The sequence below is a fragment of the Pimephales promelas genome, chromosome 4 (genome assembly GCF_988280905.1).
Source record: "Pimephales promelas chromosome 4, fPimPro1.hap1.1, whole genome shotgun sequence".
NCBI classification, from domain to species: domain Eukaryota; kingdom Metazoa; phylum Chordata; class Actinopteri; order Cypriniformes; family Leuciscidae; genus Pimephales; species Pimephales promelas.
The window spans coordinates 5,346,738-5,374,115 of record NC_142772.1 but is presented as its reverse complement, the minus strand read 5'-3'; the positions used below and the strand labels follow the sequence as shown (position 1 = coordinate 5,374,115).

Here is a 27,378-nt window from a genome sequence, read left to right as displayed (position 1 = left end):
CACTTGCGTTTCAGATCGTTAAAATAGGGCCCAGAGTGTCAATTTGCAGTGAACCAGATCTTAAACTCAATTCCATTCCAGACCACATCAGTGTTGAGATTTGAGAATACATTTGCAAGCCGTATAGAAAAAGACAGAAGCTTTAAGACACAGGGTTTCTTCTTGTTTTCAGTGCCGCTGTGCTGCAGTCTGGTCCCTGGCATGTCTTGAAACAGTTCTTTGGTGCATTCCCTCTCTCTGTTCTCTCTGCCTGGCTCTCTTGTTGTCCTTCTGGCGTACACTGCTGAGAAAGATGGCAATCTCTGAAGAATCCCAGGGCAGTTTCTGATGATATTAAGCCTACAGCAGGCTCCTCGCTGGGAATGGAGTTTGGAAGAGAACCCTAGAGATGCTTTCTGTGGGATTATGGCTATTTTGATGTATAGTCCATATTTCTCTCTGTCTTTGTCATCTTTTATCATTAGCCTATCTATCTGTACAGATCTGTCCTAAGGGGAAGCCTGAGGGTGCACTCTTAAACTTACACTGGAAGGGGTTGTTGCGTGCTTTGTGGGACAGAGATAAGAGGATTTCTTGCGAGAGACACACACACACAGAGATTGTCTTTAACGTCGAACCCGTTTGCAACCAATTGTAGTTTCGAAATGTTGCATTTGTGATTGAAACTACATATTGAAAGGGTGAATAAAATGAATGCAGACACAATTTTAATGTTTGATTGGGAAATGTAACCTCACACCAGAATAGAGCCAGACTAAGCCATATAAATGTGAGCCAAATAGCTTATGTGGCTATTGGTGAACTGAACTGTGCCTAATTCGAGGATACACACCTGCTTCTTACTTTGTCTCCTTTGTGATTCTTTCATGTTCTCTTTAAACTTAGTGTGGTGACCCCTAACACTCAAACCCATGGGCACATTCACGAAACCGAATGCTCTGGAAAAAAATAGATCAGAAATAGAACAGATGGGCAGTGGACTCCAAAAGCCTGAGACTACACATGCTTCTAGTCTCAGTTGTAGACAATGACTTAAATACATCTCTTTTATGACTTGACTGTAAGGATATATATATCCTATATATATATATATATATACGTATATATATATATATATATATATATATATATATATATATATATATATATATATATATTAGATTTCAAACCCTATTGGTGTATATATATATATATATATATATATATATATTATATATATATATTATATTTCAAAACTCTTTTAACTTGCTTTCACATCATTCTTTTCCATTTTTACATGGTGTTTTTAGAGAACAGGGCTCAATGCATAATCAATGACATAGATACCCTGGGAAAACCCTTGTGTCTTTTTCTGTCTCACACACTCATGCTGATGATTGGCTATTGTGACTGATGGTGCTTGTGTTACGGGTTATATTGAGCGCTCACTGCTCTTTTTTGGCACAACTCATTAAAAAAACAACACCCAGGAGGACACAAATGAATAAAGTGCTTAGAGGTATCAGAGTGTGTGTGTGTGTGTGTGTGTGTGTGTGTGTTTGAGGTAAAGTGTAGGTGCATGTGTTTGTGTGTGAGTGAGACGTGCACAATCCTTGAACCCCTGGGAGATCATTGTAAAAGGATCAAATTAAGGGCTAATTTACTCTGAGTGTCTTTCTTGTCTTATTTGGGGCAAGAGAAGTGGGATTAGACTTGAGAGGAATTATGAAAAAAAAACTATTGAAGATGTGTGTGAGAGAGAACTGTGGCAAAAGCTTTATGCCTAGTGTGATGAAACATCTCACCAGTGTATTATGGCAAATCAGAAATCCAGCATTCTCACAGTAACTGTCCAGCACACTAAAAACAACATAAAAGCAGAACGCAGTGTGTTGCATGTAGTTTGTGCTGTCTGTTCAGTAAAAAAAACCAACAACAACAAAAAGAAAACGCTATTGTTTGTAAATTTCAACCCACTTTGTATTGTTACAATGTCAGTACAGTAGTACATCTAAATGACCATAGTTTACTTTTTCTTTGTTATCTAGGGGGTAGGGAGTAGAGGTTTGAGTGGAGATTTCGGACACAGCAAAAGTTATCTAGTTTAAAGGGATACTCCACTTTTTTTGGAAATAGGCTCATTTTACAACTCCGCCAGAGTAAAAACAGTTGGTTTTTACCGTTTTCGAATCCATTCAGACGATTTTCTGATATTTAGACTAATTTCAGTTACCAGACAGTTTCTGGTCCCATTGACTTCCATAGTATATATTTTTTTCCTACTATGGAAGTCAATGGGACCAGAAACTGTCTGGTTACTGATATTCTTCTAAATATCAGAAAATCGGCTGAATGGATTAGAAAATGGTAAAACTCGACTGTTTAACTCTGGTGGAGTTGTAAAATGAGCCTATTTCCAAAAAAAAAAAAAAAAAAAAAGTGAAGTATCCCTTTAAAATGGAAACTACAAACACAGAGGTTTTTCAGATTTTCCAATGCTTTACTGCCATTGGCCACTGACTACAACGCAGTGGAACAAGTCGACACCATTATAACTAAAAGTTTGATAAGAAGTATTTCCTTGTATATGACTCTGGTCAAGCTTATACAATAGGAGCAGACTGTGAGTGGCCTTGGACGGCAACACACCCACCCAGTGAATTATGGGTGTTGAAGTTTTCCTATTTAGCCTAAGGAAAAACAATACACACCCTTTTCTCCATTTTCTCTAGTCAGATTTTAACGATAAAAAAACACCTTTCTAAGCAGCCGAGTTTTATTGAAAATGCCATTTTTTCCAGCAAAGCTATAATAAGTAATAATAACAATTGAAGAGTTCAGATGCAAAAGCCTCTAAATGCCATTTGAAATTTTCTTCTTTAATGATGATTTTTATCAAACTTGTATATTTAAGTTCAGTAATTTCACTTAAATGACAATGAAAATTACCTATTAATTGTTATTTAAGTGAAATTACTGAACTTAAATATACAAGTTTAAAAAAATCATCATTAAGGAAGAAAATTTCAAATGGCATTTAGAGGCTTTTGCATCTGAACTCTTCAATTGCTCATATTAATCCAATTTAATCACAAATATTTATTTTGTGGAGATTATGAGGTAATATGAGGACATTGAAGGTAGGATCTGGAGCTACTTTACCAGTTCACATGTGTGTAGAAACAGACAATATAAGTGCAAAAAGGGGAATATGTTTTCTGATTGGATGGATGATTGTTTCATCTTGATCATTAACCCTTTAACTAATTAGTGTGAGACGTAGCTTGTCAGCCGTTGTTAACTTTCTTTGTATAAGTAACTCACTATGGAGATGTTTTTTTAAAATGTTCATGCATTGTGTCTGTTGCATACCCTGAAAAAGGCTCTCAAGCCGAAATGCATTGGTTATTTTTAGAATTGATTATGACAGACCAAATCTTTAAGTAGAAATTACAACGAGTGACTTTAGAATTGTTTTATTTGCATATCACTTTTCTACAGTACACAGCACTGCATTTTGCACACAGAATGCATTCTTATTCTCTCTGCAATCCATTTGAATTGCTTTCTTGCTAGTCCATATGCAGACATCTTTGGCATTAGAGTTTAAAAGGCATGTTAAAAACGTGACCTCTGCATTCTGTTCTAATTCCATTGCACTAGCGAACTCACGCGACTGTCATGGACAGTTTATAGCCTTATGACTGAGGTTCCAGGGCACCAACCCTACTCTTATTGCCCCATACATGGATTTTGTGCGTAAAAAAAGAAAGCAAAAGAGATCTTATACATTATGATTGTAATCTCAAAACCTGAATAAGAACTTCAGTGTTTCACAATTGCAAATGCTATTTTTGCAATTGTAAATGAAGTGGTTAATTAAAACCTAGGTCTGCAGTAGGGTTGGGTATCGAGAATCGAGTATCGATTGGAACCGAGACTAACTTTTCGTTTTTCCCGGAATCGTTCAAAAGTTAAAATTTCGATTCCTAGTTTCGATATTCACAGTCCGCCGAGCGGAAGAAGAAACCGCTGAACAACACCAACGAAGAAGCGTCTACCGGAAGTGTTGGCATAACCACGCGAGTCGAACATGAGTACCTTACGTCGGCGGTCCCAAGTGTGGCTTCGCTTTTCTAAAAATAACGAAATCTCGGCAAAATGCAAAATTTGTGACAAAAGGAGTATTTTTACCGAAGGAGTATTTCCTTCAGAAAGGATTATTTCCTTCAGAAAGGCCGTTGGTTAGCAAGGTTAGCTAAACTTTTTTGACCCTGCCTCTTAAAAAAATCGGAATCGAGAATCGTTAGGAACCGGAATCGAAACAAGGAATCGGAATCGGAATCAGAATCGTTCAAATTCAAACGATACCCAACCCTAGTCTGCAGTGCGTTAAATGTGAAAAAATATCTGAACAAAACATACATTTGCACATATATGGTCACAATTACTAAAATGAATGTACTTGCAGCATGCGTTCAGAAGCCAGAAGTGCCTTGGACAAATCAGATTTATCATTTTGTCAGTGCAGTTACTGGGACACACTCAATTCACCGTTGTTTATCTATCATTATCAATTTTACTTTCGCAGTACTTTCTCTTTGGTTGTCAGGTTACTACAGGTCTCACTTCTCCAGGCCCCTGGCATTCATCGGCCCCATTAACCCAGCCAAAATGCATTTTTGGTACTATGGCAAAATGTAACAACATAGCAGCTTGGCATTAATTTGAAATGTGCGGTCACTGGCATTTGTTGTTTATCGTGGTTTTACAGTGCTACAATCAATTGAACTCTCACTTGGACTTTAAATGAGATCTGTAGGCTTTAGTGAAAAAGCTGCCCAAATGTAATGCCTTTGTCCAGCAATGTCATCGTATTTAATTGTAATGCTTGTCCTACACCTACAAAGGTGAAGACCATTTTCAGTGCCTCTTCGTTCACATGGGTGTTAAATTAGTGTTTAGGGGGGAAGGATGGAACGTTGCCATTTGGCTGATAGGAGTAAGTGTACATACAATGCCGTTTCCTCCCATCTGTTTGCTTAATGGCCTCTAAGCTCATTTACTCCAAGACAAAGTGTTGCAAACGGCCGACACATTTTCACCTTAAAAACTATTCCCATCAAATCTGAACAAAGGTAAATCATACTTAAGGGATAGTTCACTTTGAAATCAATTTTTGATATGTTTTAGCTTACCTCAAGGGCATCCAAGATGTATATGTCTTTGTTTACACAGTATTTTACATTTTGATATTTTTAGGTCAAACCGTTTGTGTCTGTCAGTCATATAATAGAGGTCTATGGTCACCACCTCAAAGAGCATGCACAGAGAAGTCCAAATTAAACATGATTTAATGACTCGTAAATGTAAGTACACATTGATGGCATACGACACAAAACGAGCGGTGTGTGTGAGAAAATGAACAGTATTTATATCGTTTTTACCTCTTGTTACCAAAGCCACAAAGCGCCCACGCCCTCAGATCACTTGGACGTGGCTGTGATTACAACAGGTAAAAACGATATAAATACAGTTCGTTTTCTCACACAAACCGCTTGTTTCGTGTCTTATGCCTTCATTGTGTACTTACATTTACAAGTCATTAAATCATGTTTAATTTGGACTTCTCTGTGCATGCTCTTTGAGGTGGACCCCATATACCTCCATTATATGACTGACGGACAATATCAAAATGTAAAATACTGTGTAAACAAAGACACCTACATCTTGGATGCCCTTGAGGTAAGCTAAAACATATCAAAAATTGATTTCAAAGTGAACTATCCCTTTCAGTCTTTCACATAAAGTATGATTCAGTGGTTAATCACCAAACAAATGCTCACAATCAATCCAGAAGTGTCCTTTGTTAATGGATTTTTGCATTGAAAATGTGCACTCCGTGTAAATATGCTCACGCTCGTCCATGATGACATACAGTGAACAGCGACCTTCTTCACGCGTTTATGATGTTCATTAAAGCGTGGGTAAGAGCAACAGTAGGCCATCACTCCGGTTGATTCAGGAAAAGCTGATGAGCGCACTCTTGAAAAATCAGAATTCAGAAAAATGTGCTCAATACTAAATAAAATTTTAGGTTTGCCCTCAAAACACTTGGAATTTCTTGCATGATGAGACTGGGTGCAGGTCATTGTCATTATATGGACTAGTGCAAACAGGGCTTTTGTTTTTTTGTTTTGTTACATTTCTCCATTTGTAGTCCAAATGAATTTTAATGTTTGGATGATGAAATATCTCTTTAACTCTTATAATAGACAGTTATGACTTAAATGATTTCTTAACCAATGATTTTCTGTGTCCCTCTCTTTCAGACTGGCAAATAGCGACGCTGATATTGTTGTTAGCCGGAGCGTCTGTGACATTAGTGGCATTTCTTATCGCACTGATCTCTTTGTGTAAAGGCACACACAGAAGACACTATCGTATGGTTGCAGTGTTCCTCTTCTCAGCAGGTAAGACCCACATTTACAACTTGCTGGAAAACAATGACTTTGGTCATAAGCCTTTAGCAGGAGAATTCTGAGAATGTGACCCTTGACCTCTAATCACACTCTAATGACATCAGGCATAACATCCAATGAGCAAGTGGAAAGTGCTAAGCACATTTATAGTGTAAATGCCATTGGGTCCTGATGGTCAGACCTGAGGTTTTTAGATAGCTTTAGTCAGAAATTTGTTTCTCTTTCTTGCCCACACACCACCAGTGGTGAGAGCAGTTCACACACGTAAGTCACGAGTAAGTCTCAAGTCCCTGCCATCAAGTCTAAATCCACAAGTCAGTGGCTCAAACCTAGCAAGTCAAGTCAAGTCACAGCACCAAATAACAGAAACATGTATATAACCAATGAAAAGTATTAAAAAGAGCATGTGACTGAAACTTGTTGCTGCATTGGCTCCTCAAATTGTCGGTCAGACCTCATAACTCCACACACCTCTATCGTGAATGAAGTGCCGCATTCATTTTGTAGCATCTATGCTTGTTTGCAAAGCAATAGTAAATGAACTGTTGCTTTGAATAAGTACAGCATTTTCTTTATTTAAGAAAACCTACATGTATATATATATATATATATATATATATATATATATATATACATATATGTTATACACATATGTTTTTTTTTTAAATCCACAGTATAAATGCTACATTTTATATTTGTGTCTAGTTGGGTTAAAAAATAATTGCTGTCAGGTCACACTCGGATCTCATTTTATCGGGTCTGTCTCGGGTTGGGGTTTTCTTTAAAAATATAAATATTTATGGTTGTTGTTTGGGTACAGACCAAATCACAATCCAATTTCACTGTCTGGAAAACGACAGCATGAGCATTCTGCACAATATGTTCTCGAGAATGTAAGTTGATAATGACATCAGGCTGGGTAAATGATGACCGAATGTTAATTTGTTTGGTGAATTATTCATTTAAACATGTATTTTAGCAATTAAAAGGGCAGAACAGAATCTGAGGGTTAAAGAAAGGTAGGATGTGAGAGAAATTCCTTACCACCAACCATTACTTAACATATGAAAAACGTTCTTTCACCAAAAGCCACCCTCTCCCCTCCTCTCTTTTCCCAGACTTTCTCAATCAAGAGTCTGCTGTTCTCTCACTTAGCTCTGGGTGGATTCTGGCTGTGTGAGGATTATCCTTGTATGAGAGTGCAGGGAAAAGATAGAGAGAGAATAGGGAGGTTAAGGATTTAAAAAACTGCTTCTGATGTGCTTTGAGCAACGTCTCCAGTGGCTTTGACTTCTAATGCCAGAAAATTACCTTCAGAAACAGCGGCTACATCAAATAAAATATGCTCTATATGAGAGCGCCAGCTCCCGTGAAACCCTCACTAGCTATTATATCTGTGTGTGTGTGTGGGGGGATCTGAATTTGCACTTCAGGAATGCATGTTCCATGTGAGGAATCACATGCTGTTCCAGAACCTCTGTTAGTTTAATCGTAACAACGGGGTAATGGCACAGGGCAGAGGACCTAAGCAGTCTGATCTGAGGTCAGCACCCTGTTATACTCAGTAGAGCACCAACAAAGTACACAATTAGTTATTTGCCCCACAAATAACTACACATAACAAATAATAACACGTCCGTTGAGACGTTTCGTTGCTATGATACAGAATATCCGCAGCACAGTTTACTTGTAACTGATTTCGCAGATCATTTGTTTCATACTAAAAAAATATTTTTCATCCATTTTGTTCGGTTAGCTCTGCTGGTTGATGTCGTTGTACAGAAAGAATGTTGTGACAGTTGGTCGGTGTGGTATTAGTCTGTGATTGGATGGGTGGGTAAAAAGTGACAGTGATGAGCGCTGCGTTTTATCCAAAGTTGAACATTTTTCAACTCTCAGCGTGAAAAAAATGCTCAGCGCCTTGTTGCGCTCATGGCGTTTAAAAACCGCGGCGCTCCCATTGAAAACAATTGAAAACATACGCCAGACGCGTAGGAAAACGCTTTGGTGGACACACGCCGTTAGGGTTAAGAGACGGTCACACTACAATTTTCGTTCTATTGACTTCTATTCATACGCATGCAAATGCGTCGGACCACAAACGCAAGCTCATGCGTAAAGTTTCGCATTTCTTTGCTTTCCAAAGTTTACGTTTGGTAAAGATGCTGCAGAGCGTGACGTCATATCACAACCGTTTCAGTGTCTGAAGACATTTTGCATGCTCAAAGTCTATCACGACTTTAGGAATAGAGTGTCGAAGTTACAACGTCACTCTGTAGGCCAAACGTGGATGTGATTAGCATTTTAGCACTACCGGTTCCCTCGCTCTAAAGTCTATGGGATTTTTGAATGGGTTTTTGCTAAATTGCCTGAAATAAGTTCTGTGGTGAACAAAGCCTCTAAATATTTTCACGTTTTGATCTATGACATAGAACACACAGTTATAACCTGCTTGTGTTTTTAACAAACTTTATATAGGCTTCAAAATGTATAAATTTTGGATTAACTTGTGAATTAACAAAACATGTAAGGGTCACAACTCTTTGTTAAAGGGATACTCCACTTTTTTTGGAAATAGGCTCGTTTTACAACCCCCCCAGAGTTAAACAGTCAAGTTTTACCGTTTTCGAATCCATTCAGCCGATTTCTTGATATTTAGAAAAATATCAGTAACCAGACAGTTTCTGGTCTCATTGACTTCCATTGTTGGAAAAAAATATACTATGGAAGTCAATGAGACCAGAAACTGTCTGGTTCAGGAAATCGGCTGAATGGATTCGAAAACGGTAAAACTCGACTGTTTAACTCTGGGGGAGTTGTAAAATCAGCCTATTTCAAAAAAGTGGAGTATCCCTTTAAACACAGATCTTATTTTTTGCGATTTTTCAAAAGTCTATGGGGAAAATGCATAGCTTTTTGATCAAAGAAACCCATGCGTCGCCAGCTTCCGAGTTGTCCTACAAAGTGACGTCATCACTTCGGCACTCTATTAGGGTTCAGATTAGTAGAAGTAGATGTAGTTGTAAAGTTACTTATAGTTAGTAGAATGTCTGTTGGGGGGCATCAAAATAAAGTGTTGGCAGATATTAAGCAGACTTAACTTTTACTTGCATTCTAAAAAGAGTTAGCTAAAATGTAGGTGCAAAGTTACTTATAGTTCTAAAGAAAAAAATAATTTAGTCAACAAAGTAGTAGTTAAGGTAACATTTTATTTTATGCTCCAACCTGAACTAACCTGTCGTCTCTTACTGAGATCCCAAATTTCGATTCTCTGCTAGCTAAATAATGCTCTAATGATTATTTGCATCATCTGATAGTTTTACTTTTTAAATATGTTCTCCCTTAAAATGGCTTTAGTCTAGTAGCTTAGCTAAAAGCTTGACTGTAAGAAAAAGACAGTTTTAAAGTAGCCCATATTACCCCAGTTTTAAGCATGGCTATGCTATTGCTGAATTTGGTTATCCACCAACTGGCAAGTAATATTTTATGTACTCGCTGTTTTATTTACTCTCATTTGGCTCTTGGCAAGTACAGCTGTTCTCAGTGGTACCACACTCAGTTTACACATGCATTAAACTGCTTTCTACTTGCCAACAGTCTTTTGACATTATGTAAGGCATATTTCCTCTTATGTAAGACAGTTCTCCTCATTGGTGCTAGGAAAACAGAGTTTATGAAGGAATAGATGGAAAGATGAATTCAGTTATTTCAGTCTGAAGAGAATGGTGTATACTCTTAAAAATAAAAGTTCCCAAAGAGGGTTTTTGCACCGATGCCATAGAAGAACCATTTTTTCGTTCCCCAAAGAACCTTTCAGTGAACAGCTCTTAAAAGAACTGTTTTTCTTAATGTTAAAAATCTAAAAGAAACCTTTTCCATCACAAAGAACATTTTGTGGAATGGAAAAGTTTCATGGATGTTTTAAGGTTAATGAATGCCATTGAAGAACTTCATTTTTAAGAGTGATGAATGAATCTGCCTATATGGCAATTTGACACATTGTTTACTCCTGCTGTCCAGTCAACTTTTCCATGTCTCTCTCTCATACTGCCCATCTCCTAACTTGTTGAAGCCGTAGACTAGTGCAGTGGTTTTCAATCCTGGTTCTTAAGAATCTCTGCACATTTTTGTCAACCTTAAAGGGCTAGTTCACCCAAAAATTAAAACTTTTTTAAATTAATAGCCAAATACAATCGGAGTTCTATTAAAAAATATCCTGGCACTTCCAAGCTTTATAATGGCAGTGAATGGCTGGAGAGAATTTGAATGAAGCCCAAAAAAGTGCATCCATCCCTGATAAAAATATTCCACGCGTTCCCGGGGGGTCTTCTGAAGCGAAGCCATGGGTTTTGTACGAAATTTTATAATCTAAAATAACTAGCTTCTGCCAGACGACTTGCACCGCAAGAGTAACCTGTGACGCATGTATGATGTAGGAGTGTTGTAAGCTTAGACGCCTCTCGCGGTTTATACAACAAATTGAAGCTCCTCTTCTATTATATAGAAATCCTCCAACATTTCTCATAAAAATGGCGAATTTGCGACCAGTGTTTTGTTTTGCTCTTTCCCCTGAGCTTCCGCGTTCGCAATTGCGTTGCGCGTCGGGTCAGGGGTTAGTCTTCCACCGTAAATCGATGCGTACAGCCGTCTGTCGGAAGCTGATTAAAGTTTATAGAGTTTTAGATATGGATATTTTTCTTAAACCAGTGCATGGCTTTACTTATGGCGCTTTTCCTCTACACAGTACCAGCTCGACTCGACTCAACTCGGCTCGGTTTCCCACTGTGTAAAAGTTGTACCTGTACCTGCTTTCGGGTACTTTTTTTGTATCACCTCCTGTGAGGATCTGAGCGAGCTGAGGCGATACTAAAATGTAACGTGAAAGCAATGCCGACTGCTGATTGGTCAGATAATCGTCACCATTCACTGCGCCAGATGGAGTATCCAGAATAACCCCACCATTTTTACATAGTTTGGCCAGAGATAGTTACTAAACTTACTACTATTATTATGGAAACTCGTAGTCAAACAAGGAGGTGCAGAATTTCCTTTGTTTGGTTTCCGAAGAGAGGATCCTGCGAGAGCTTGATGGGGCAACGAGGAACGGAAGGCGTCGCTATGACGACCGGGTACTATTTGTGGCTAACACAGTCTCATCCCAAAAAGTCATATAACTGACGTCTTGGGACGTTTTTTGACCGTACGTCAATATCCGCCTTTTTAGGGCCCCCTTAAACGTCGGTAGATGGCGATCCCGGGCCGTCATACAACTGACGCTTTACCTTTAACGTCAGTTAGGTGATGGGTTAGGTTTAGGGTTAGGTTTAGGTCTGGGGTAGAGTTGGGATCCCATAACCTCATCTACCGACATTTAAGGGGGCCCTAAAAAGGCGAATATTGACGTATGGTCAAAAGACGTCCCAAAATGTCAGTTATATGACGTCTTGGGATGAGACCGGGTTGTTGTGGCGGTACTGTCTGCAATGGAAAACGGAGCGAAAAGCGAGCCGAGTCGAGCTGGTACTTGTAATGGAAAAGCGCCATTAGGAAGGACTTTATTAACCCCCTGGAGCCATATTGGATTACTTTTATTATGGATTGATGCTTTTTTGGGGCTTCAAATTTTCTCCGGCCATTCACTCTCATTATAAAGCTGGGAAGAGCCAGGACATTTTTTTTTTTTAATATAACTAAAGAAGAATGTCAAATACACTTAGGATGTCTTCAGGGTGAGTAAATCTTGTGGGCTAATTTTCATTTTTGGGTGAACTGTCCCTTTAAAGAGATAGTTAACCCCCTTCGAAATTTCGAATCAGACTAATTCTCGAATAATGTTGTACATTAAAATTGAGCATTAATGATATCTGCAATACATTCGTGTTGGTTCTGTTCTGTTTTCTGTTTCCTAGAACAGAACCACACCACCAGTCCAAACTGCATGCTAATGTCAATCATCTTTGACGATAGTGGTCCTGACAAAATTGTGGAACCATTTTCTTTTTGTTTGAAGTAAAATGCTAAACTCTTCATAATAAACACAGTTTTCATTCACTCTATTGCATTAGAAAGTCAAAGGTTTTTAATATAAAATATTTTCCCCCAATTTTTGTGCCATGACTGTGGGGGTGAAAACATTTATGACGTAGCCATGCACATTTACCACATCGCCTCATTCTAGAGCTTAATGCGGAAGAGGACTAGCCTAGAAGCCTCAGAAGGACTGGGAAGGATTTCTAACTGAGAAGCACGTAAAATGTGTAGAGCGATGGGTTCTTGGGACCACGGGTCTTGTAGCCAGTGCAAATGCTCAGACAGGATGAACAGTGATGCTTATATGGAAAACGTGTAATCCCCATCTCAATGGTTTTTATGTATAAAGGCCAATTCACACTGCACCGGCAGACAGCAAAAGACACTTCGTCAGGGTTGGCCGGATCAGTGTGTTACCCCTGTCAGCATCTGTAGGCTCTCTTTTTTGCTAATCAAACATGTTGAATCAGTGTTTGTTGGTCTTTGAATGTCTGAGAAGTGACCCACTGTAATCTGGTGACTGTCAGCATTGGTGTGCGTCTGTCGGTGCAGTGTAAATTGGCCTTTATACTGTCAATATGAAATGCTTACAGTAAAGGAGTAGTTCACTTTTGAAAAAAACTTTTGCTGATAATTTACTCACTCCCCTGTCATCCAAAGTGTCCGTGTCTTTCTTTCTTCAGTCGAAAAGACATTAAGGTTTTTGATGAAAACATTTCAGGATTTTTCTCCATATAATGGACTTCAGTGGGAACCAAACGGTTCAAGGTCCAAAAGACAGTTTCAGTGCAAACTGTTCAAAGGGCTTTAAACGATTTCAGACGATGAGTGAGGGTCTTATCAAGCGAAACGATCGCTCATTTAAAAAAAAACAAAAAAACAAAGTTTAAGTTTTATAAGCTCAAATGCTCACCTTGCTCTGTTCTGTGACGCACGTTTGTGACTCTCCTGTTCAAACTTTTTCATCAAAATGGACGAATCTTTTTCCGAGTCAATTCGTTCGTGAACCAAATGACTCAGAAAAAGATTCATTCATTTTGATGAACGAGTTCGACCAGGAGAGTCACAAACGTGCGTCACAGAACAGAGCAAGGTGAGCATTTGAGCTTATAAAAGTTAAACTTTGTTATTTATTAATTAAATGAGCGATTGTTTCACTTGATAAGACCCTTATTCATCGTCTGGAATAGTTTAAAGCCCTGTTTGCAGTTTGCACTGAAACTGTCTTTTGGACCTTGAACCTTTTGGTTCCCATTGAAGTCCATCATATGGAGAAAATCCTGGAATGTTTTCATCAAAAACCTTCATTTCTTTTCGACTGAAGAAAGAAAGACATGGACATCTTGGATGACATGGGGGTGAGTAAATTATCAGCAAACGTTTTTTCAAAAGTGTATCTGCATTTATTCATTTTGTTTAATTGTTTTTGAATATATTATTAGTGTAATTCATCTTGCTTGTCTAAAATTCAAGTATAAAAACACTACAGTGAAAAAAATGAGACATTCGGTTGGTATGTTGTGACTGAATTTTGTTATGGCTGCATTTTCTTCACCAGCTGTAATTGCTTTCTGGCCTTATGTGGATAAAAGTCTACTTATGGAGCCAAGCAGGGAGGGTCATTAAATGTGTGTGTGTGTGTGTTTGTGGTTGCAGATGTATGATGTGACATGAACATGGAACAGCCAGGGAGATGTGCACAGTTGAAATAAAAATGTACTCTTTAAACACATAAAAGTCAACATTTCCAGATGCGTTAAATATTTTACTCCTAGACTAGAAGTGTTTTCATTTGTCTAATTTCTGCTATTTTTCATTCATCACATTGTGTCCTTCACCCACACACTCATTAACTTACTACATGCCTACTGTAATTTACTTTCTCTTACACACAAAAGTATATCTCCTCTACAGGAGCCAAAGCACACACACACCAATGGGACCATACTGTAGGCGTTACCAGCAATGTTTCAGTATGCCTTTATGTGCTGTTCTGAATCTGAACGGGATAGATCGAGTTGTATCCGACCCAGACAAACGTAACCATGACGCTTATGTAAACAAATATTTATTGTTATGCTTTCGTCCTGTTTATTTCTGTAAACTCTACTGGTGATTTGAGCTGAATCATGGTCCTTTCACAGCATTTGTTTTAGTTGTTGGTGTGACATTTCCTCTTCATTCATTGCGTAATCTCCGTTGTTGAATAGAACACATCCCAGAACATTTTAGTCAGAACATTTGACACACAAACCGTATCCCTTCCCTTTTGGGAAAACAGGATGCGAACGAAAGTGCGTATATTTCTGGAGGAACAACATCACACATAGAGGAATGTGTCCCATAACAGTTTCGGCATTCCATGCATTTATAGGGGAAGTGAAGTTGGGCTTTAATATCCTGTTCTGATATAAAATGTGAGGTCAATATCCTCAAAAGCATGATACCGATCTCTTGGTTCCTTTTCCTGTGGTACAGCGTCAGTGGGTGGGAATGATCTCCATTTAGATAACTGACATCCATGAATGAATTGAAACATACTGTCTTCTACAGGTCTTTTTTTAAGTTCACCCTTGTTATGAACAGGTTAAGACCATATGATTTAATTTTATTTTTGAAATTTTGTCCCCCTAAAGTTGGGAAACAGTATTGTCTTCTACTATTGTTGTAAAATCTGTCATGGTTACACCAGGGAATACACGCGTGCATTTGTTGACAAGCGATACCTTGCTCTGTTCTGTGCCGCACGTTTGTGACTCTCCTGTTCAAACTTGTTCATCAAAATGGACGAATCTTTTTCCGAGTCAATTCGTTCGTGAACCAAATGACTTAGAAAAAGATTCATTCATTTTCATGACTATCAGCCTGCCGACATAGAATATAGTTCCTGACCGATTATTTTGTCCGTCTAATCATGTATTGTTTACTTGCTAGAATGTAGCCCCTACCAAACTCTGTAATCGGTATACTTTCACGTCTCGAGCTGGCCGCCCCGGCTCTACAGGGATGCTTGAGTGTGTTAAGCACCCTCAAAAGATAGCAATGCAGTCTACACTGGATGCGGCGAGGTGCGAAGCTACACAACATATTTCCAACAGTAAACTGATCGCCCGCGCGCTCTGTTTCTGACACACTTCACATTTGGTTTTGGTAAAAAAAAAAAAAAAAAACGCTCTTTGGGCTCGCCTTTTAGAGCATAAGGCCATATGGCTCTCGCATCGGAATTTGAGGAAGTGGGGGAAGTGATGTATGCTGTAAAGCAGTCGAATTTTGTAGTTCTTTTTGTGCTCGGGTTCCTACCCGCTCCCCGAAGTTACAGAGTGCCAGTAAAAGCGATACAGACACCGTCAGGCTATGGCAGACCTGTCATTCAACCTATTGTAAGTTGATGTACCATCTCAAGGGTTTTGGAAAAAAACTACATAGTGCTGCTTTACATAATATTCTAAGTACATGTACCATAGATTATTAAGGGTTTTATTTGATTTGGGTCAACGTTTTTTTCTTTTCTTCAGACACTAGAATGAGTCTTAATAATTTTATTCGCAATTCAACTTCCCAACCTTGAAATTGTTTCACTTTCTCTTAACTGCTTTTCAAATGTTTTAACTGTATGTGACAGCTGTTCCGTGGCAGGTATTTATTACAATCTCATTTATTTTCTATTAACTGTCTCCAACAAAACGTCAACCTTACAAATATTGGCAAATCCATTAACTAGTTCTTCATTCTTAAGACTGCCTGGGGACTTATTAAAAACCCACACACCCTGATTTCTGGAAATTTGTCATAAAGCCATACAGTCAGATTGGAACTTGATTTTTTTTTGTGTGTAGTGTGTATCAGACAATGAATAAATTAGTCTGAAACGAAGACCTTTGGAATAGGATAGTTCCAGTTTGTTTGGCTTGGAATGTTGGGATGTCCATTCAACCCCTTCAAAGAATGTCAATGTAATTTCTTACTAGAAACATTTTCACAGTTTCTGTGGGCTTTCAAGACATTTCTCTGGGATATACATCTCCCACCATATGATTCATTTGTGGAGAAGTGTTAGTCAATGTTTTCCAAAACCGTTGTCATTGGTTCAAGAGTGTAAAACTGTCATTAATGATGTTGAGCTGGTGCTGAAGAAATAACTTCACACACACTTTAAATTAAATGCCTTTTAATAGTATGTACTAACATTTAAAGTTATCATTTGACTAATTGTTCACATTTTATGTTCAGTGAAAAAAATTTTCACTCAGAATATGTTTGTAAACTTGAATTAATTAAAAAGAAACCGCAAATACATTGTATTAAATGTGAAATTTTGAAGTAGAAAGATTGAAACGTACTCCCATAATCTTATAATCAATATACTTTTATTTCCAACTTTGGAAACTAATTTTCTCACAATGTATTTAAATTGCACTATATATTTAAGAAATCCCAAGTTACCCCTAATAAAAAGTGGGAACTGCTAATTAATCAAGTATTAATTTCAGATTATAATAACTCATTTATAGCAGAAATTTGAGAAAAAAAGAGACCAATATGAGAAATTCCCATTTGCGTGCACATAGTATGAGATGTTGGATCTATGATTTTGGGATCAACTGAATCATTGACCATGTTGGCTATGCTGTAACTTGTGACCAGAGTTGGCTAATGATGCTTTTTGGGAATGCAGGCCGACACTACAACATTGGCCCAATCTATAAATTTGGTTGAAGGGCGTTCTGTTTGGTCATGCAGCACAGATGTGTGCAGATATATCAAGTTATCCTGTTGATTTTGAAAGCTGTGTGTTATTCTGAGATTGGGTTTTGTTATAGTCTGAGGTTTTATTAGCATATTTATATGAAACAAATTCATAGGAGCTTAACGGTGTATTACTCAACAGCATCAAGAAGCTGTTTCAGTCTCGCACAAAGCAGAGGAGTGTGAGGAGAGCCTGAGGGAATGAGTCTCTCTCTCTCTCTCTGTCTGTGTGTGTGTGTGTGTGTGTCAAGCTGGCAGGTCTTCTACACACACTGTGCCAGACCCTGCAGCATGGTAGCATGCACAATTTCTCTCATTAATTTGTTGTTTACAGAGGGGGACTTGCTAACTCAAACAGGATTGCTTTGAGTTCTGTCCTCTGTTTATATGATTGACATGATCTTCTGGTTGTAACTTTTCTGGCTGATTGCTTATTAGTGCTTCTATCTCTATCATTATTGCACAATTATTGCAAGGCACAGGCATTACACAAACCTCCAACCCAATCAGACGTTGACATGAGGGTCATTTACAAATATTTCTACATTAAAAATATGCATTCACACATTTGGGAATACATTAAAATCTGATTTGTGGCTCGTATAGACAGGAATTTGAACCTGTTCTGGGATTATCATGTTTTTAATTTCTGACCTGAAAATTATTCGTAAGTTTTTTTCTTTTTCTTTGTGGCATAAAGTAAAAGGGTGATAAAATCAAAAAGGACAGAAAAATCTCATTAAAATTTGTCACGCTGCTTGAATGCCTAAAATCTTTTGAAAATCTGGTGCAATAAACGTAGTAATGTGCAGAAAATAGAGAAGAATATAGAGCCAATAGAGGTCGATAAGTGTCTTAAAGATAATTAGACCTTTTATACAACAAGGCAAGGTAATTTCAGGTTGTACAATGTCATGTCGTGGGTTTTGTGGAAAATGCTTTTTTCTTTAATTTACGTGCAGGTGACTCACAGCTCTTTCTCTCACTTGCACCAGATGCCCACAAATTAATTAGCACCTCATACTTGCATTTACAGAACAAAACTGTGGCTGACTTTACAAATAGCTGTATTAAACACTTACAAAGAATTAAGATTGAAGCTGCAACAATGTATGTACACACTAGAGCCAGACCGATATATCGGTAGGCCGATATTATCAGCCGATATTAGTCATTTTCCAAAGTTGAACCATGTCTTGAGTGTTGGAGTTGTATAGTTTGTCCACCAGAGGGCACTCTACACCGTTCCTTTTGGCAAGCTAAACACTCATAGACTAGCTAACCATAAAGCTTATGCCAATATCATCAGTCTGTTCTGTTGTGACGATAAAAGAAACAAGTTTCTTTTAAAAATGCATTATCATATTACATATTATTTTAGTTAAAACTCATAAATAACTACAAATAACTAATGTTAGGGAAATCTGTTAATGTTTTGTTGTGCGTTTCTGAAATAAATAAAAAAATATCGGCCGATATATCGGATTTTAAAACCAAAAAAATATTTGTATCGGTATCGGCCTTCAAAATCCTTTATCGGTCGGGCTCTACCCCACACACAACTTGTTTCTTGCAGAATCCTGATATTGTTTTTAAAGGTCTTCATGGTACTGCTTCTGCATACCATAGCAATATGATTACTAAATATAATCACTCGGGTCATCGAACGGCGACTTGCTTGTACTGAAAGCATGGCTAAAAAGTTGGAACTCAGCACTGCTGATTGGCATTTCTCTTCAAGTAACTGCATTACTCGGCAAAATAATTAGGGCCCAAGCCCTGAAAGGGCGAAGGCCCTATTGTTTTCCTTCCGATTATTTTTAGGGCCCAAGCCCTGAAAGGGCGAAGGCCCTATTGTTTTCCTTAGGATTATTATTATTAGGGCCCAAGCCCTGAAAGGGCGAAGGCCCTATTGTTTTCCTTAGGATTATTAGGGCCCAAGCCCTGAAAGGGCGAAGGCCCTATTGTTTTCCTTAGGATTATTATTATTATTATTATTATTATTTATACGACTATTCGGGCACTTTTGGGGCCCTTAACATGCTCAAAAACTCTTGAAACTTAGCACACGGGTCAGAATCCGCGGCCATCAGGGCCGGGCTGAAGATGGTACCCGGGCGTGGCAGGGAGGCTAGACAGCGCCCCCTGGAACGGGGTCCGAAAACTTGGTCCATAAATCAAACACGCTTGCATGTAATAATATGAAACTCGGTGCACATATAGATCTCATCGTTCATATATACCTCATACTATTACTTTTTACCCCAGCCCAACAGGAAGTCGGTTATTTAGGGTTGTTCATAAAACACTCGCAATGGAATTTGAAGTACTACTCCTAGAGAATTCAAACACACGGCACGAAACTCGGTCAGCATAAAGTCAAGGCATTGACGATGAAAGTTTGCGAGGGGATTTTTGATATCTCGAACGGTTTGGCCATGGCGAGGAAACGAAATTATGGCGAGAAACGTGAAACAGGAAGTGTGTTATAACTTCAGCATACATTAACTGATCTTGATGAAACTTCAGCAGTATGTTCGCTGTAAGAGGACGATCACATGGATGTGACTATTGTGAGTCAAAGTTATAGCGCCACCAACTGGTAGCAGGAAGTGTGTCACTTTCAAAATGCTTTGAACTCACCCTTTTCTTTTTACCCGATGTGGTTCAAACTTAATCTGTATAATGTAAATACATAGCAGATGAAGACCTGTGAATGGATTCTTGATATCTTTGATACTGTTGCCGTGGCAACGCATCAAACTTTAAAATTCTTTTTTTTTTATGATTTTGAGACTCTTAGCGGCTTTTGGGGCCCTTAACGGGTTTGAAAACTCTTGAAACTTTGCACACAGGTCAGATCCCACAGCCATCAGAGCCGGGCTGAAGATGGTACCTGGGTGTGGCAGGGGGGCTAGACAGCGCCCCCTGGAACGGGGTCCGAACACTTGGTCCATAAATCAAACACGCTTGCATGTAATAATATGAAACTCGGTACACATGTTGATCTCATCGTTTCATCTATACCTCACGCTCTTACTTTTTACCCCAGCCAAACAGGAAGTCGGCTATTGAGGTTTGTTTGTAAAACGCTCGCAATGGAATGTGCAATACTCCTCCTAGAGAATTCAAACACACGGCACGAAACTCGGTCAGCATGAAGTCAAGGCATTGAGGATGAAAGTTTGCGAGGGGATTTTTGATATCTTGAACGGTTTGGCCGTGGCGAGGAAATAAAATTATGGCGAGAAACGTGAAACAGGAAGTGTGTTATAACTTCAGCATACATTAACTGATCTTGATAAAACTTCAGCAGTGTGTTCGCTGTAAGAGGACGATCACATGGATGTGACTATTGTGAGTCAAAGTTATAGCGCCACCAACTGGCAGCAGGAAGTGTGTCACTTTCAAAATGCTTTGAAATCACCCTTTTATTTTTACCCGATTTGCTTCAAACTTCATCTGTATAATGTAAAAATACAGCAGATGTAGACCTGTGGATGGATTCTTGATATCTTTGATACTGTTGCTTTGGCAACAAATCAAACTTTAACATTCTTTTTTAATACTTTTGGGACTATGCTTGAAATTGCTTGAAACAGATAGATACAGATAGCTCGACAGATAAATCACATTTATTAGCCAGTAGGCATGTGCAACTTTGGCAAAAGATTAAAGTAATGTCAAAAAAGTAAACAGTAAACACTAAAAGCCTCATATCTTCTAAAAATGTAATTATACATCATTTGTTTCTAAATTAAATTATACAAATATTATAATTAAACCAGTTTTTCCCCTTTTTTCATTTAAGAATTATGTTTACGTTCAAAAACAGCCAGAATGGTTTTAAAATTCAGAAGAAGGAAAAAATAATCTGAGTCATACGTAGTGCTATACTGCCCTCTTGTGTTCAATATCAGTTAGGCCTATTGTGTATATTCCCACCGGTTAATCAACGTGTGACTCCGCTGGGACTCGGGAACTTTTAAATCGCTTACTTAAAACCGAAAGTCAAAATACAGATATCCGCACAAGACATTAATGTTGTAGTAGAGCAAGCATTTTAAATAAATTCCTATTAAGTAGGATTGAACTAAACAGAATGAACGTTCACTCTGTTCTGCTGGTTCCTCGCTGTTGGCGCGCACAGTTATGAATGCTTGTGCAGCCATGAGTTTTAGTTTAATTTTAAAATGTGCGCAATTTCGGGATTTGTATTATTTGAATTTATTTTTAAAAAACACAATGTTGAGTTTTATTGTAACACTGTTTAATCGCGCCCACGGTTATATTTTGTATATTATATATAATTATAATGTATTATCTGTATAAAATAATACTACAATAAAAAACAAATTTGTGACCGACCTGATCCAGCAAAATTAGTCACAGTGACCCAAATTCAAAAATTGAGATTTTGATATTAATGGAAAGAGGACACTGTAAGCTTTCAAATGATACCTTGGTCATACCTTGAATGGTTGTAAAGATATACAGATTTGAATTCTGGTCGTCTGCCCTTTTTTTCCAATTGAAAACCTAAGAAAATCGCTTTTAAAGTTTTTTTGCCCGTTTTTTTTTTTTTTTTGTTGATATCTTTCAAAATCCATAGCATTTTAAGGGATAAACTATTTATTTTATATAGCTTAATTTGACCAAATAGATTAACATATATAAATGCAATTTAACGAGGCTGAAACTCAACTTATTTTTAATTTTTTTGAAATAAATAATTAAAAAGTCACTTTTACAAAAATGTTCTAAAATCAGAAAGATTAAAGAGGAGTCAGAGAGAAATTCAGTTTTCATACGGATTAGCCCACATAAGCAGAGAGCAGTCTGTTTTCTTTCATTTTGAATGGTTGTGTTTAAAAGTAGACATTTCAATATATATGTCTGTGAGGATACCTTATACGCTGACTTTCGGTTCATGAGACAAGCTTCAGTTCACGTGCCGCGCGTCTCCGCGTCGTGATTAGGCCTAGCCTATTGTCTGCAATTTATTTCTTATTATTAAATCCTAGTAATTGGTTGATGAAACATTGATTTAAATTAAGATAATTATTTTAAAACGAAATTTACTTTAAAGAAAGGCGTTGTGCTTGCATGTTTAAGCTATGTGAAAGTTTTAGTGCTGCTTCCAGAGAACGGTCACGTTCGGATTGTTTTTCCTCAATGCGAACACGGAAAATAAAATAAAGATTTTATGTTCTGGAGAGAGTCAACCCTTCTTCATCCGGTGAGTATTACTTTTGGTTTGTGCAGTGTGGTTCACATAGGCCAATTTATTAAAATATTTAATTATCTGGGAATTGGATCTCCTCCATAATGCTGAAATTGCCCAATTTAAAAAAAATTAGTAATAATTTAAGTTTTGTGGTGTAAGTCTACGTATTTTATAATGTTAACTTTAAATAATACTAATAGTAATTTAAAGATGTTGTAGCTAGCATTGGGTCTGGACGTGAAGGATAACTTCGGGAGTTGAAGGGACGTGTCGGTGTTGTGATTCTGTCTTCTCACACCGCGACACAGGTTCGTGGATCTGAGTGTCGCGATCGTTACAGCCTTACATAGGCTATATTCTTCTTGCAGATAAATATACTCACGCAGTTTAGGTTAGAAGCCTCCAGTGAGTTCAACGTTTCAGGGGATACCCGGGAAATGCTCAGAGGTGACGAGGGGAGTTGAGAAGAGCAATGTTTATTTCAGCGAATTTAAAGCTTTGACAACTTTAATCGTTATTTAAATACCTTTACTCAATTATCTCGACTACGAAACCCTGTGAGATTATTTTTGAATGTCTGTTCTTTGAAATTAGCAAAAAAAATATATATATATATATATTTTTTTTGTTATTTCATGGTTTTTCCACATAATCGGCCCATATCTTAAAATGGAAGGTTGCAACTTCCGACTCATTTCGCCAGAGCGGGTCACATTTGATTTTTATTTTTTAAACAATGTAATGTGTAACCTAAAAATAAACAGATTATTTGATAAATGGTATATTTAAATCTGCATATTGTAGCCTAATATCTGCAGGGCAGCCTAGTCTTAATAAATGTATGCTTAATTTTTCATTAGTAAATTTGATCAATAAATTCAATAATTTAGAATAATAAGACACTATAGGGCTGTTACCCTAGGTAAGGCTGATCAAATTAAATCGGTTACACAATAATGTTACGAGATTGGTTTAACAGGAGTCAATTAAAAATCGCTGTAAAGAACGATACTTTTAAACATAACCCTAAATCACCATAAGGTGTCGCCAGATGACCGTCTTAATGAACGAGTCATGGATCAAAATGCTGAATCATTCAGTAATGAGAAAACACATTGCTTTGAGATGCGCGATGGGTCGCTGTGATCTTTGTTTAACTATTTTCTCTGCTGAAAGTCAATATTGCATCTAAAAAGTCAATATTGCATCTAAAATGTAAGTGACTTGACTTGTGTGTGTGACTATGTTTGTTGTAGTGATAAGAGTTGCACCCTTGTTAAAGTTTAAGGCCTTGTGTTTTTGGATATATATCTTTCTTTCTTTTTTTTTTCTTTTTTTACAAAATATGCATATAACCCATATATTTTAGATTTATTATTTGCTTTAAATTAAATTAAGATTGTATTTTGGTAATTGAACCTGAATGAATTTTAAAAATGAATGTGCTATATTTCAGATCATATATTTGTTTTTCTTAAAATTTGAACTAACTTTATTCTCAGCTGAATTATAAATATTTTATTTCTGTATGAATTAAAAACACATTTGATTTTTCTTTTTTAATCAATGTAGAATGTGTAACTGAAATATAAACAGATTAGGGCTCTGTTCGAGGACAAGTAACTAAAACCAATGCGACATGATGAATGTTTGTTTCCCAAACCATCTCAGAGTAACAGCTTACTTTTCTTTCTTACTATATTCTTTCTTACTATAAACTGTGCTGTAGAGCTTGCATCAGTCAAAGCAGGGTTACATTTTGCATGTCGTGCACAATAAACCTAAAGGCACCAGGGTGGCGGTGCCACCGGCTTCATATATATATGTATATATACAGTATATATATATATATATATATATACAGTATATATATATATATACAGTATATATATATATATATATATATATATATAGCTGTGATCCGCGATGAAGGGCCAAAGCCAGTGGCATGGCCACCCTGGTGCTTTTAGGTAACTAAGGAACCGGGGTTGCGGTGCCACCGGCTTGGGCCCTTCATCGCTGCTCGCAGCTATATTTATTATTATTATTATTATTATTATTATTATTTATACGACTATTCGGGCACTTTTGGGGCCCTTAACATGCTCAAAAACTCTTGAAACTTAGCACACGGGTCAGAATCCGCGGCCATCAGGGCTGGGCTGAAGATGGTACCCGGGCGTGGCAGGGAGGCTAGACAGCGCCCCCTGGAACGGGGTCCGAAAACTTGGTCCATAAATCAAACACGCTTGCATGTAATAATATGAAACTCGGTGCACATATAGATCTCATCGTTCATATATACCTCATACTATTACTTTTTACCCCAGCCCAACAGGAAGTCGGTTATTTAGGGTTGTTCATAAAACACTCGCAATGGAATTTGAAGTACTACTCCTAGAGAATTCAAACACACGGCACGAAACTCGGTCAGCATAAAGTCAAGGCATTGACGATGAAAGTTTGCGAGGGGATTTTTGATATCTCGAACGGTTTGGCCATGGCGAGGAAACGAAATTATGGCGAGAAACGTGAAACAGGAAGTGTGTTATAACTTCAGCATACATTAACTGATCTTGATGAAACTTCAGCAATATGTTCGCTGTAAGAGGACGATCACATGGATGTGACTATTGTGAGTCAAAGTTATAGCGCCACCAACTGGTAGCAGGAAGTGTGTCACTTTCAAAATGCTTTGAACTCACCCTTTTCTTTTTACCCGATGTGGTTCAAACTTAATCTGTATAATGTAAATACATAGCAGATGAAGACCTGTGAATGGATTCTTGATATCTTTGATACTGTTGCCGTGGCAACGCATCAAACTTTAAAATTCTTTTTTTTTATGATTTTGAGACTCTTAGCGGCTTTTGGGGCCCTTAACGGGTTTGAAAACTCTTGAAACTTTGCACACAGGTCAGATCCCACAGCCATCAGAGCCGGGCTGAAGATGGTACCTGGGTGTGGCAGGGGGGCTAGACAGCGCCCCCTGGAACGGGGTCCGAACACTTGGTCCATAAATCAAACACGCTTGTATGTAATAATATGAAACTCGGTACACATGTTGATCTCATCGTTTCATCTATACCTCACGCTCTTACTTTTTACCCCAGCCAAACAGGAAGTCGGCTATTGAGGTTTGTTTGTAAAACGCTCGCAATGGAATGTGCAATACTCCTCCTAGAGAATTCAAACACACGGCACGAAACTCGGTCAGCATGAAGTCAAGGCATTGAGGATGAAAGTTTGCGAGGGGATTTTTGATATCTTGAACGGTTTGGCCGTGGCGAGGAAATAAAATTATGGCGAGAAACGTGAAACAGGAAGTGTGTTATAACTTCAGCATACATTAACTGATCTTGATAAAACTTCAGCAGTGTGTTCGCTGTAAGAGGACGATCACATGGATGTGACTATTGTGAGTCAAAGTTATAGCGCCACCAACTGGCAGCAGGAAGTGTGTCACTTTCAAAATGCTTTGAAATCACCCTTTTATTTTTACCCGATTTGCTTCAAACTTCATCTGTATAATGTAAAAATACAGCAGATGTAGACCTGTGGATGGATTCTTGATATCTTTGATACTGTTGCTTTGGCAACAAATCAAACTTTAACATTCTTTTTTAATACTTTTGGGACTATGCTTGAAATTGCTTGAAACAGATAGATACAGATAGCTCGACAGATAAATCACATTTATTAGCCAGTAGGCATGTGCAACTTTGGCAAAAGATTAAAGTAATGTCAAAAAAGTAAACAGTAAACACTAAAAGCCTCATATCTTCTAAAAATGTAATTATACATCATTTGTTTCTAAATTAAATTATACAAATATTATAATTAAACCAGTTTTTCCCCTTTTTTCATTTAAGAATTATGTTTACGTTCAAAAACAGCCAGAATGGTTTTAAAATTCAGAAGAAGAAAAAATAATCTGAGTCATACGTAGTGCTATACTGCCCTCTTGTGTTCAATATCAGTTAGGCCTATTGTGTATATTCCCACCGGTTAATCAACGTGTGACTCCGCTGGGACTCGGGAACTTTTAAATCGCTTACTTAAAACCGAAAGTCAAAATACAGATATCCGCACAAGACATTAATGTTGTAGTAGAGCAAGCATTTTAAATAAATTCCTATTAAGTAGGATTGAACTAAACAGAATGAACGTTCACTCTGTTCTGCTGGTTCCTCGCTGTTGGCGCGCACAGTTATGAATGCTTGTGCAGCCATGAGTTTTAGTTTAATTTTAAAATGTGCGCAATTTCGGGATTTGTATTATTTGAATTTATTTTTAAAAAACACAATGTTGAGTTTTATTGTAACACTGTTTAATCGCGCCCACGGTTATATTTTGTATATTATATATAATTATAATGTATTATCTGTATAAAATAATACTACAATAAAAAACAAATTTGTGACCGACCTGATCCAGCAAAATTAGTCACAGTGACCCAAATTCAAAAATTGAGATTTTGATATTAATGGAAAGAGGACACTGTAAGCTTTCAAATGATACCTTGGTCATACCTTGAATGGTTGTAAAGATATACAGATTTGAATTCTGGTCGTCTGCCCTTTTTTTCCAATTGAAAACCTAAGAAAATCGCTTTTAAAGTTTTTTTGCCCGTTTTTTTTTTTTTTTTGTTGATATCTTTCAAAATCCATAGCATTTTAAGGGATAAACTATTTATTTTATATAGCTTAATTTGACCAAATAGATTAACATATATAAATGCAATTTAACGAGGCTGAAACTCAACTTATTTTTAATTTTTTTGAAATAAATAATTAAAAAGTCACTTTTACAAAAATGTTCTAAAATCAGAAAGATTAAAGAGGAGTCAGAGAGAAATTCAGTTTTCATACGGATTAGCCCACATAAGCAGAGAGCAGTCTGTTTTCTTTCATT

The 27,378-nt window shown here is 37.5% G+C and overlaps 1 protein-coding gene across 2 annotated transcripts in view; it reads left to right on the top strand.

Annotated features, from left to right (window-relative positions):
• Window positions 1–27,378, top strand: part of LOC120471729 (transmembrane protein 47) — a 49,418-nt gene that overhangs the window by 7,053 nt on the left and 14,987 nt on the right. For both annotated transcript variants that reach the window (XR_016168220.1, XM_039661628.2), the window contains exon 2: window positions 6,312–6,452. Coding sequence is in view for 1 of the 2 variants with exons in the window: in XM_039661628.2 (XP_039517562.1) it covers window positions 6,312–6,452 (141 nt within the window). In the remaining variant the exon portion in view is untranslated. The remainder of the gene's footprint in view (window positions 1–6,311; window positions 6,453–27,378) is intronic.